General features: G+C 37.1%; 1 protein-coding gene across 1 annotated transcript in view; it reads right to left on the minus strand.

Annotated features, from left to right (window-relative positions):
- The window catches only part of LRP2 (LDL receptor related protein 2), a 181,774-nt gene that overhangs the window by 144,896 nt on the left and 24,262 nt on the right, over window positions 1–12,616 (minus strand). The window contains exon 2 of the mRNA XM_010971430.3: window positions 1,331–1,438. Within this exon, the coding sequence (XP_010969732.2) occupies window positions 1,331–1,438 (108 nt within the window). The remainder of the gene's footprint in view (window positions 1–1,330; window positions 1,439–12,616) is intronic.

Raw genomic sequence — 12,616 nt, forward strand, 5'->3', positions numbered from 1 at the left:
GGTTCACTATAAAATATAAGTAGAATTATGTACATGAAAGTGCCATGTAAATTAGTTGCTATTTCTTTTGTCATTGGTATTGTTTTTATCATTGTTATGGGACATTGACAAATTGTTGGTATAACTGTTCATTTATTCCTTTATCTCTGAATACACTGTTCTTGACTTTCTGCTCCTAGTGTTTAACCTAAAGTAAACTCAGTAAGGGGGAGGGTATAACTCAAGTGGTAGAGTGCATGCATGAGGTCATGGGTTCAATACCCAGTACTTCCTCTAAGAATAAATAAATAAACAATCCTAACTACCTCTCCCCACCATAAAATAAAGTTAAATGAACTCAGTAAGCTCAGAGGAGGCAAACAGAGAGCACATGATCTTTACTCTATAATAGAACTACTCCCTTGCTCAAAGTGTGGTTTCCAGGCTGGCAGCATCAGTATCACCTGGGAGCTTGTAGAAATGCAGAGTCTCGGGTCCCACTTCAAATAGATGGAATTAAAGCCTGTACTTTAACACGCTCCCCAGGAGATCCATTTGTGCCTGAGAGTTTGAGAAGCACTTCTAGGACCTGTTCCCCACACTTCTCCCATTTTCAAATGCATCGTTGTCCAAACAATACACTGAAGTATTCTCTGCTGTGCCGTAGGAACCCTTATCTGTTCACCTATCAGAATGAATGGAATTGCAGCAGTGTGATTGATAGAGTATGGCAAGGTAGGAGAGCAATGAACAGAAGGGTTGGGATTTGTGCATTAATAAATGATTTAGCTTCTCTATGCCTCAGTTTCCTAATCTGAAACCTATCTGGGAATTCTGCTGAGATAACTAAACAAAGGAATATGGGAAAGTGATTTTATAATTAGCTATAAATTAAAAAGTTAAATTTGGGGTATACAATATTTTCATATTTTTAACTGTTATTTTTTAAAAAAACATAAACCACACTAGCCACTTGTGATCTCTTTACAGTAATTCACACAAGTTACACTATATCTTTTGTATAAAAACAGACTATTTCTTGAATTACAAATCATAGTAGTTTAGACAACATTATTTTTTTGCTCCTGTTGGTGCACAAAATTTCCAGACTGAACCATCTGAAATAATCACTTATAGGCTTCAGAAAACAGCTTAGAAAGTTGGTTCCATACCAGGGTCATGCACAAAAGGGACTAAAATAATTATTAATGCCATCCGTTCTCTATCTCAAAAGATTGGAGCTCATCCAATCTGTCACTAAAGGCACAACTCTTTCTCTGTTACAGCTGAAATCACCATGAAGCTCCTCTGTGACTCAGAACAGAGCTGAGCCTGGCCCCTCTCCACTTACTGCAGCCAATTTCATCCGTGCCATCCATGCAGTCTCTGACTCCATCACACCTCCAGGATGCATCGATACAATGCCCCTGGCCGCACCGAAACTCATCACTGTGACATTCTGTAATCACACAAGCAACAGAAAACTGGTTTAGAAACTTACCCACACAGATATTCCAAAGAAACAAATTTTCAATGAAAATAAAAAATTATTCAACTAATTTTTAATCAAAGAATGTAAATTATTTATACAACTAGGAAAACATTTTTAGGATTACATTCTGTTTCAGGTCTGCTGGAATAAGGTCATTTGCATACACAGCTGACGAGAGTGCACCTTGATGTAACCAATCTGGAAAGCAATGTGACAACAGGTATCCTGCTTTTTGAAAGTGTTTATTCTTTAACTTAATACTTTTACTTCTAGGTATTTTTTTCCCCTAAAGGAACTAACCAGAGAATTAAACAAAGATCTAAGTGTGGAGATTTTTAGCACAACACTACTTGTAATAAAGGAAACTGCAAACCTCCTAAATGTCCAATAAGATGAAATGATTAAACCTTATATCAATAGATAGATCTTTATGTCTGTAGATATATACATATATTTATATAGGCATACTAGGAACTCATTGAAAGTTTCTAAATGATTTGGAAAAATATTTGTAATATAATGTAACAAAGACAAGGATGCCAAATTTTACCTGTAACAGAGTTATAAATAACAGAAAAAAAGCACAGAAAAGACCAGAATGTTAAGGGTGGTTATCTCTGATTGATAACATCATGAGTAACTTTTCATTTGGGTGACTGTGCTTTTTTCATTGCCCCCTACTATAGTTTTTCAAAGCACTTTTTTATTACTAAATCACATACAGCAATTTATGGTCTTTCATTCTTAGATACAGACCAGTATTTTGGCTGTTTGTTTGTAACTTACTTGTAAGATATCAGGTCTGTAAGCTCTCCTCTGCCAAAAAAAAATTTTTTAAGGCCAAAAAACAAAAAATCTCTGCAGCCAATCAAACTGCACAAACTTCGCACCAAAGTTGCCACATTTCCAAGTGGCAGTGATACCCCACAGTGATACACAAAAAGAGAATATAACTTAAACAAGGTCACTTAATTCATCTAGTATATCCTGCAATCTTTCTAGTTCTCTTCCTAATTTGGCATTTGGAGATCCTCTGAGTTTCCCCAAATATCTGACCAGCGACTTCCTCATGTATTATGTGCCAAGTAGGAAACTTTTTCAAGACAGCAGCCAATACCAGCCCAACTTGGAGAAGACCCAAAATTATTCTTTCACAAATCCATGGTGGTAGAGGAGTAATTTGGGGGTTGGAAGAATAATTTTATTTTCCTCAGGTATTTAAGCAATCATGCTAAACTACCCATGTCAATGTTTGACTAATTAACCTAAAATCACATAAATATACAGATCAATTACCTACTCCTAAAATAAATAAACAGTGTGCTATCCTGTCTTGTGTAAATGCAGGCATATCAACAGCATGACATAAACACAGTTAAGTGATCTATTCCTAGGGGATATAGGCTACTTTGTTCATGGAATGTTCAAATCTGATTGTCTGTTAGTGACATCCTGATTTATAATGTATGCTGCAAATGGTCAGAAACTTTCCTTGGCTAAATGGTGGTACCGAGTGGTACAGGAATACGTACACCCAAATACCTTCTATAGACTAATGCATGATGGTGGTTGGTGGTGCAGGTCTGGGGTTGGTGGTGCAGGTCTCTTATCAACTACCTTTAAAACACAACAACCTCCCTTGCAAAAATGCCCCTGAGGAATGTACAAATTCACTCTGGAATCTCAGAACTTCTCATTGGATTTTGTTCTACAAAGCAATATTTCCATGAGAGATTAGGGGCTTTGGAGGTTTAGCTATTAACACAACATATATTAAATCACTTTTATCAATTAGGTCTATTGTTAGTAGCCCAACATAATACATTTGTGAATTCAATACATTTGTTTCCCTCAATTTCTGGTTGAAAACGTATAACAATCTAAAGGTCAATCTACTTACAAAGAGTTTCCTATTGCTGGAAAAAGCATACATTTAGAAACTGAGTACACTGAAGAAAATTCTCAGAATAATAAACTGCCTGTTTTTAAATATAGGAATAATTCATGCTATTTCTTAAGCAACTTTTATTACAAGTCAAAGATTGAGGTTTTTTGTTTTTGCTAAAGCATGAAGTTAAGCACATCATGAAAAGAACACAAAATAAACACCCAAAAGTAATTTTTTAAGCACTTCGAAGTCAATTATTTAAAATCACATACACACAAAATTAAACACACACAATTAAGTAACTCTTTCTAGTTAGTATTTTTCACATGTGGTCTCCCAAATACTCAATTATCTAAAGTAATATATCAAACCCAATTTATACAACTTATCAATAGATCCATGATAATTCATTTGTCAAATCCATCTTTTCCATATTAGCTTCCATGCCTGTTATAACTCCCAAATGACTATTGCTTGGAAATATCTCTCCAGAAAAAACAAATGGATATTCTATCATTGCTGGGTGGCACCCTAGCAATCAACCAAATGGTCCACTGGTGTCAGAAGACTGCCATTCATTCTACTATAAAGGGAATATATGCTGTTTAAAAACAAACTGCTAGTAAAGGTCTAGATCAAGTTTGATAATAATTATAGGTGCCCCTGATTTCAATTAGTTTGTATGTACTTTATTTTCTGAGTGTTTTGTTTTAAATAAGTAGCCTTTACTCACAACCCCTCCAAAGGTTACTACATATTATCTACACTTTATTGTTTAATAATTTGAAATCCAGAGAAGGTGGGGGTGAGGTGAGGGATTTCAATCTGGAGCCAAACAGTTTATGAAAGAAAAAAAAATCTAAATAGGACAAAATTTAACACTTTTTCCAACAAATGGTCTCTTAACATTCACATTCAATCATTTTTAACTAAGAGGTAATTTTGCAAATAATAACTTTCAAACCTTTAGAATGTTTTCCTTTTAATCAAAACCAAAGAGGAAAATATCATAAACCACACTGAAATAAAAACCTTTTGTTAAGAACCGGGCAGCCATTGACAAGGAACCGTTAGAACCAAAGGGACACCCTACTTTCCCTGGGGTAGCTTTCAAAAATCAAAGCGGATAGTGCAAAGATGGAAAAAAACAAACAAACTTGTGTGGCACTTAAATGGCATGCACCATTCTAAGCATTTTGCAAACTTTAAGTCATTTAAATCTTTATAACAACTCTATAAGATAGATGCCATTATTATGAACATTTTACAAATAAAGAAACTGAAGCACAGACCAGTTCAGTAACTTGCCCAAGATCAAACAGCAAATACATGCAAAGTAAGGATTTGGATCTGACAGTTCTGTTCTTGCGTCTGTGCTATAGTGACCACCATTGCTCTGTATTCTCTTTCAACCAAAAAAACAAAATTTATATACATACATACATATACATACACACACACACAGACACTCATATATATATATATATTCATTTCACCAAACCCAAGAATGAATGTAAAATTTGATCATTTTCCAAAGTTTCTATCAACATTAACTAGATTCATTAATTGGACAGGTCTGGAATCCAAACCACACAATATGCTCCTACAATTCAACTGGGGAAGAGTAATCTACTTGGCAACAAACGCTGCAAATAAAAACTTGTAGGCTTAGGAAAATTTGCAACAATCAAAAGCAATGCAGGGAAATTAAAAAAAAAATTTTCAATCTCTTCAAGAAAAATGTTAGACATAAAGATAAACTTATTTTTCAATGTTATAGAGCCCCAAGCTGGAGAAAAACAAGAGTAATCCTTTCTTCATAAATAGTCATAGCCCAAGCTTCCTGGTTTAAGTGTTGGACTAAGAATGTGTTAAGATAAGATACTGGAGTAACAGATAATGCCTAGAAGAGGGAAGACTTGCTTGTTTTTCCAGGAGGGGAACAGCACTGAATTAACATGACTTCTGTACCCTTTACAGCCTCTAGCACAGTGCTAGGCACACATGGGACAGTAGCCACATATTCAGCAGGTAATGAAGATTCCTCTTTGTAAAATTCAGTCTCTTGGGATCATTCCATATCAGAGATTCATAAAATCACCAAGGCAAACAATAAGTCTTTCAATTGACGTTTACTATCTTAAATCTGTAGGGAAAAAAGTGAAATCTGGAATAATTTGAAATAAGAGCAATATCTAAAAGTTTCAAAAAGAAAGAAAAATATGGAGTCATATTAATCTTTCATTCTGTTACCCTTTCCTTATAAGAGTTTCTCTTAACTCTCATGAATTCTCTTCTTAGAAGAAAAAGGCAAGTCGTAGTCAATAGAACATTGTCCAAAGTTAACAGAGTAAGGTAATTTCTATGGCAAATCCTATTTTCCCGCTAGATCCTCTTAACACATACTGGTTTTTCCAGACACTTGGTCTACCTGGGGAGGTACATGTGCTTTTTTCAAAAAACATGTAACACTGCATGGCATTTTAAGAGTCCTATCTTCACTGAACTCAAAGAAACAAATTCCTTAATTCATCGATCATTTTTATTTCATTTTTTTGGTACTTTGTTTCTATTCCCTTGGCATTGTCAGACATACTTATGATATTTATAAGCTGGGTGATGGTTCACTGCAATTCTCACACTTTATCCACACCCACAAGGTCAGTCTCCTTTTGAAGATTTAGAGTTACTTGCTAATTCCCAAACTTGACATTGCAGCCAGGACAGCCAAGGGTCACAAATCGTCTGGAGACCCTGCCCTGCCTAATATCAACTGGTGGAATAGCCACCAACTCAGCTGATGGAAATGAAACAAGACCCGCATAGCAAACCAACCTACTACTCTCTGTGCAACATTTTAGCTGCCTGGTTTTCATAACAGGTCACCAAATAGGTGGCCAGAATTATTCTTTTTTAATCCAGTTTACAAACAACAGAGTCGACTGCTTTTTCCAAATTATTGTTTCAGAGCCCTGATGTTTTGATAGAGTAAAGCAATATTAATATTAGGAGGACATTTTGGGAAATCAAAGCCTTTGAGGTAAGACCCACAAAGCCAGTTTCTTAGTGATCATGTACACATATCATTTAAGTGCATTAAAAAAAAAAGGACCAAAAGAATATGATGTCAGACTGAATAAAGCCACACACACAAAAAAAATCATACTCACGATGGGCAAAACTTTGTTCTAGGGTTTGTGGAAGAAACAAAGAACAATAAGATATGATCCTTTTTTCAGAGCTTACAAATTTATTGGGGACAAAGATTATTTATACATTATAAATTAAATAGGCATGTAACAATAATAGCTGTTATTTGTTGAGTGCCTACTACATGCTGGATGATATAAGAAGCTTTATATCGTTGGATCCTCTTAGAAATAGATGAAGTGAGCTTTATATTTATTTACTAGAAAGGAAACATGAACCTCAGGGACATTAATCAAATTCCAACAGATGTAGAAAACGTCCATGTCTGACTCAGACCCAGGACCTGTGTGATTCCAGAGCCCAGGCTCTTTTCCTTATCCCACTTCCCACAGAATAGATGACAGCTTTCACTCACCCAGCATTTATTAAGTGTTGGCAGTATTTTAAGTGTTTCCCATAGATTAGTTCATTTATCCTCCCAGCAATCCTGTGAGACAGTATTAATAGCCCCATTTCATAGATGAGAAGACTGAGGCTTGACCAAATCTCACAACCGGTAGGTGGAGGAGCGGGAAGTATGACTCCAACACTGTGCCACGTGACAGTAGGTGCTTTTGTTCCAAATAAGCAGCCAAGACAGTAAGAACCAACTGTTCTCAGGGAGAAAAAAATTAATCCCACAAGCTGGTGTGATGCGAGAAGGCTTTGTGAAGGAGAGTGAGACTGCACTGGGCCTGTGTGGAAGACCAGGACTTGGGTGGGTGAAGGAGGGACCAGGCCCAAACAACTTGAGAGAGGCCCAGCATGGGTGAGGGCCTAAGGAGAGGGTCTCCATGGTCCAAGGCAGGGAGACTTTTCTAAAGTGAGGGTCAGCCAAGCTGGGGAGATGGAGAAGAAAGGGCCTTGAATGCCAAGAACTGAGTGACACGATCAAATGGGTTGAGAGTGAGAGCGCTTAGAAATCTCTCGTGCCAGCAACAATATTAAAATGAAAGGCAGATGCTCTGGATAAATGCACATCCGAACAAGGATACAGACTTTGGCCGTGAGAAGGGCTTGGGCTCCTCAAAACCTTGCCCAGAGCGTGAGTTCAGGGAGCAGAAAGGTGAGTGGTTCACCAAGAAGCTGCTGGCAGGGACAGGGCTCCTCCTGCAGCCCCTCCAGTTGCTCCTGGCCTGATCCACAGCAGCTCCAGCATGGCAGACAGTCAACAGTTTCCACAGGTGCCCCCGAGGGCATCCTAGTGTCCTGTCCTCTCCAAGCTGAATGAATACGTCTGAGCATCCAGCATGTAGAATTCAGCCGGACCCTGAGATAGATGATCTCAAAGACTGCTGAAGTATTTGCTTAATAGTTTTTTAAAGAGCCCTTTCAGTGATCAAAAGACAGTAGAATAATACGTGCTGCACTATCAGAGAAGCCTCTCAGTTCTGAAAAGTGGGACGGTGACTTTCCTCCCTTCCTACCTGAGCTATTCCTCTCCAGTTTTGTTTAAACACTAGCTACCTGCCCTTCCCCTGGTCTTTTACACGCCACTTCTTTTTCACTGAGTACCACCTACCCCTCCAACCAGACTGTCAATCAGCACTGCAGAGCATTATAAACAAAACCACACCTCTCAGGGCTTCTGGAGAGGGTGTGATTGGCATGTAGGGTGGGACAATTATTCCACTGCCCTGGGCAAAGCAGGATGTCTAGCATCCCTGGCCCTCACGTGGAATGCCAGTAGTGCCCATCCCCCATCACTGTGACAACAAAAGATAACCCCATGCATGTCCAATCACCCCTTGAGAGTGGCAGTACCACCCCCAATTGAGAACAACTTAGAACCTCTAAGCGGCTTGGACATTCAGAGCTCAAAACGTCTTAACCCACATGAAAGAGATCATCTAAGAAAACCCTTATAATAAATTCTTCCCTTCTAAAGATAATAAAATTTCTTAACTGGCAATCCCACTGCCTCCCACCCACCAATAAGAGGGCCTCGGATTGGGCAATATCATGCTGCAGCTGCTAGTACCAGCATCTTGAAATGAACTCCCCTGGGAGTGTGATAAAGAATCTCAGTTCCAGGGAGGCCTGCTTCAGCCTGGAATGCTCCACGGGGCGTCCACAGGCTCACCCATTCAAGGGTGGGGGGAGGGTCACAGCCAAAAATCTGAAATCCTCGAGCAGTTCTTCGTTAATGTAAAGGGAGCAGACCGGTGAAAAACAGTCATAAACACACCTGCTTGTGGGGCAACTTTTTCTCATCTGTGTAACTATCAGAAAAAATTAAAATAATTTCCCCAGATGTCCTCTCCCCACCTCAGCCATATATATATATATATATATATATATATATATATATATATATATATATATAATTGACTATCACGTAAGTGCCTAAAACATTCAAAAGAATCTCCAAGTTTTTACCAAGAACACTCAGCAATGAAAACTTCCTGCCAGCCAGTACCAAATGCTGAAACTATGTATTAGTCTCTTCTGTATTTCCTCAAATAACCCACACAGTATTTTCTCTATCAGCTAAGTCACGGAGGTTCCTATAGACGGACTCCTCCTTCACGTGAGAGAGAACTAAGCCCAAGACCTTTGTCCCCACTCCCCCAAGGGACTAACTGGTTATCTACCTCTTTGATGGCCAAAGAGCTAAGTGTATAGGATGCTGAAAAGAACACTATCCAAACAGAAGAAAATTTAAGATAGTCTGCCTGCTCTGGTAAATAAGAACCCAATGAATCAAACTCCGTAAGAAAAGAGTACAACGCCCTTCAACACTTAGTGATTTAACACGACTTGTACAAAAACTATAAATCACCCCCATTTAAGAGCTGACTTCTAACCCCAAACTGCCCCAAGTATTTCTATATGGCTTACTGATTAGCAATATAAATTACTGGAAAATGGTGAAGGGAATCCAAAACTAAAAAGGAAAATCACACAACTGTGAGAAATAAGTGACCCTGTACATCTCCAGGCAGGCAGCTTTCCTGCTTAAGGTGTGAAAAACCCATTCTCAACACAAACACAGATAACAATAACAATAACACCAAAATAACATCAAACCAGGGTTTTTCTGATTAATTAGACACAAGTGTTGAGCCATAAATCAAATCAGTACAGGTATGTTAAAGCTGCAAGCATCGCTGCTGTTTTGGTCATCTTAACAAGCAAATTAGATCACCAGGTCATCAAACGAACAATGGCCTGATACCAGAAATGATGACAATAGCAGCAGAAAGAAACGGACTCCCAGTTGGTGGATTTGGTGATTCTCTATAGTCCTATGGTAAATGATTTGTGACACTAAACAGACCTTCTTGACTGGACCAAAGGAACACCTTTTTGTTCTGATCTTATTTTAGCTTTGTTGTTTTTTTTAAACTTTTATAATTTTTATTGAAGTCTAGTTGATTTACAACATTAGTTTCAGGTGTACAATATAGTGATTCAATATTTTATAGATTATACTCTATTTAAACTTATTACAAAATAAGGATATATTTCCTTGTGCTGTACAATTTTTCCTTATTCTTGTGTATTCTTTAGCCCTTACTCCATGTTATTTAGTTCTTGACCATCACAATAGTTAGACCAATAGGCTCTGAAGACATTAAAAGGGCAAGAAGAGACAGAGATAGAGGAAGAAAAAGAAAAGAGGAGAGAGGGGGAGAAAAGGAGAGAGATCAAGGTCAATAATCAGTGTCCAAGCACTAAATTTAATGAGACCTAGCATCTTGCACTCTAACCTCAATTTGGTACAAAATAATAACTTACTTTTATTTAGCTATGGCCTAAATCCAGACTGGACCAGTATGTAATTGCTAAGTGGGTTTATAGTCACATTTCATGCTAGGAACTAAATAAGCTCTCATTCTAAATGTGTACATTTCAGAAAGTAGAGACCAGGTATTTTTTGTATATAATACATATAATTTTACATACACACACACACACACACACACACACACACACACACACACACACACATAAAATTTACTCTGATGCAACAAATGCTTACACATCAATAAGCAAGTATGATGACAATTCTGACCAGAAATGTTGATCATGGTAGGGCTTATTACACTTTTATGTACACAAACATTGACTTTTATCAATGGTTCATTCGTTGAGGTGCACACACATGCAAAACAACCTTGATTTAGTTGTGGGCATGTATGTTTTCTGCCAACAAAAAATTTTCTTGAACTCTTAAATACTGTGCAGCAAGAATGTGAAAATATTCCTACCCATAAGTCTCAGAGCCTGCCCCTGGGCAATAAGTACTGATAATTAATCATCTGGTAAACTGAGATCAACATTTTTGATAAATATGTATTGTGTCATTACGTTTTTTAAAAAACTGGTTTTCTTGTTGTATGGTGTTTTTGTACATTTCCCCTTCTAGTTATATCTCAGAAAGAATTTTATAAGCAGAAGCTCAAAATTCTCCCACCATGACCTGATACATGAAAAATAAAGAAAAGAAAAAGTAAATGAGTTTAAGTGACCAAAAGAAGAGTGATACTAAGATGTCAGGAATGTATTATGATTCTACCAAGAACAGAGCATTATTCTAACATGTGAGCTCCTAAAAGCGGGAATAAATACCTCTGTAATCCCAGTGCCTAGCATAGTACCTCCTAGTACCCAGATGACCCTCAGTAAATGAACAATATATGATGTGTCAGAATACATGAATGAAGCTAAAATGATTTTTTTAATGATAAAGTCTTGAGATCATGATGACTTGTATACTTTTATAATGGATCCTGCTGTTTAGAGCCACTGTTTCTTCTGATCTAATTAACAACTGAACAATTATCTTTCATGCTGACCCTCATGAGAGGCCAGAAAGACTCTAAGCAGTCAACCCCAAATTCTTGGGAGCCTATTTATATGTTCAGGTCATTCTCTGCTAATTCATTAAAGGATGGGACCTCTCCCCACATATGATACAAAACATTTATATCTAGCACTACTCTGAAACAGAAAGAGTATTCTACACCCTTCCCCACGCCTCCCTCCAAAAAAAACAAAAGAAGAAAAGAAAGCAACAAGAGAATATCTGGTTCTGATTCCACAAATCAAAATCTGTTAATTTTTATTATAAGCAATTTGTTAGCATAGTCATAATTTAAATTTCTCTACAGAGTCAAAGGTGAAGCTGAATTTGTTAACTCGGGAATCTACAAAATAGGATCTATTACATTTGCAAAGACTTTCATAATAGAATGACATTAAATTTCCTGTGTCTCCTCTTTGAGCAAAAAGAACTTCAGGCTGCATGCCTCCCCAGCAGGTTATCTATTGAACCAGGAGTCCTTTGGCCCTGGTTGCTATGCCTGGGCTCAAACAGCATTTATAGGTCTCCAAATCACTTCCAGGCTCTATAATTGTCATCACTTCGTGTTATAATGTGAAACTCAATAGCCTGATGACACAGAATCAACAATATTATATTGACACTCACTGATACCTATGTGTAATGAAATGGTGTTTGGATTTCTGACTATACAAGGTGAATTTACAATCCTCCAATATTAAGAGCAACTTAAATAAAATTATATCTGCAGTGACTGTCAATAACAGGAAGAAAAAAGGTAGCAAATATTTCCTAAAATTTCACCTGATCTGTATAAGTATCATAAGTAATGGCAGTAAAAACCTATTGTCACTGTAAATATAATGCTAATCATACATTAAAATAGAATCTTAGAATTTTAATGCTGGAAAAGAGCAAAGGTTTCAATAATAAACTATACTAGAAAGTACATACAATAAAACCTCTACTAACTGACACACCAAAAAATTAAAACCACAGCTTACTGAAATTTTGTCTGCATTACACTTTTTACAAAAGTAATTACAAGAAAATAAACTGATATTAGGGATTTGGTCAAAAACAGCTCTCAGTGGCTGTCTTAATTCTGGAAATTAGGCATCTAGTGTTACCCAGTGCTGAAGCAGATAATGAATGAATGAGCTCATATTCAGAATACAGGTTCTTAGATATTATAGTAAAAATAATTTAATTGAATTCAGTAAGAAATTCAGATTTTTCAATAAGGGCTAAAATAAGAAGATAGTGATGGAGAAACTAC

Source organism: Camelus bactrianus, chromosome 5, assembly GCF_048773025.1.
Source record: "Camelus bactrianus isolate YW-2024 breed Bactrian camel chromosome 5, ASM4877302v1, whole genome shotgun sequence".
Taxonomy (NCBI): domain Eukaryota; kingdom Metazoa; phylum Chordata; class Mammalia; order Artiodactyla; family Camelidae; genus Camelus; species Camelus bactrianus.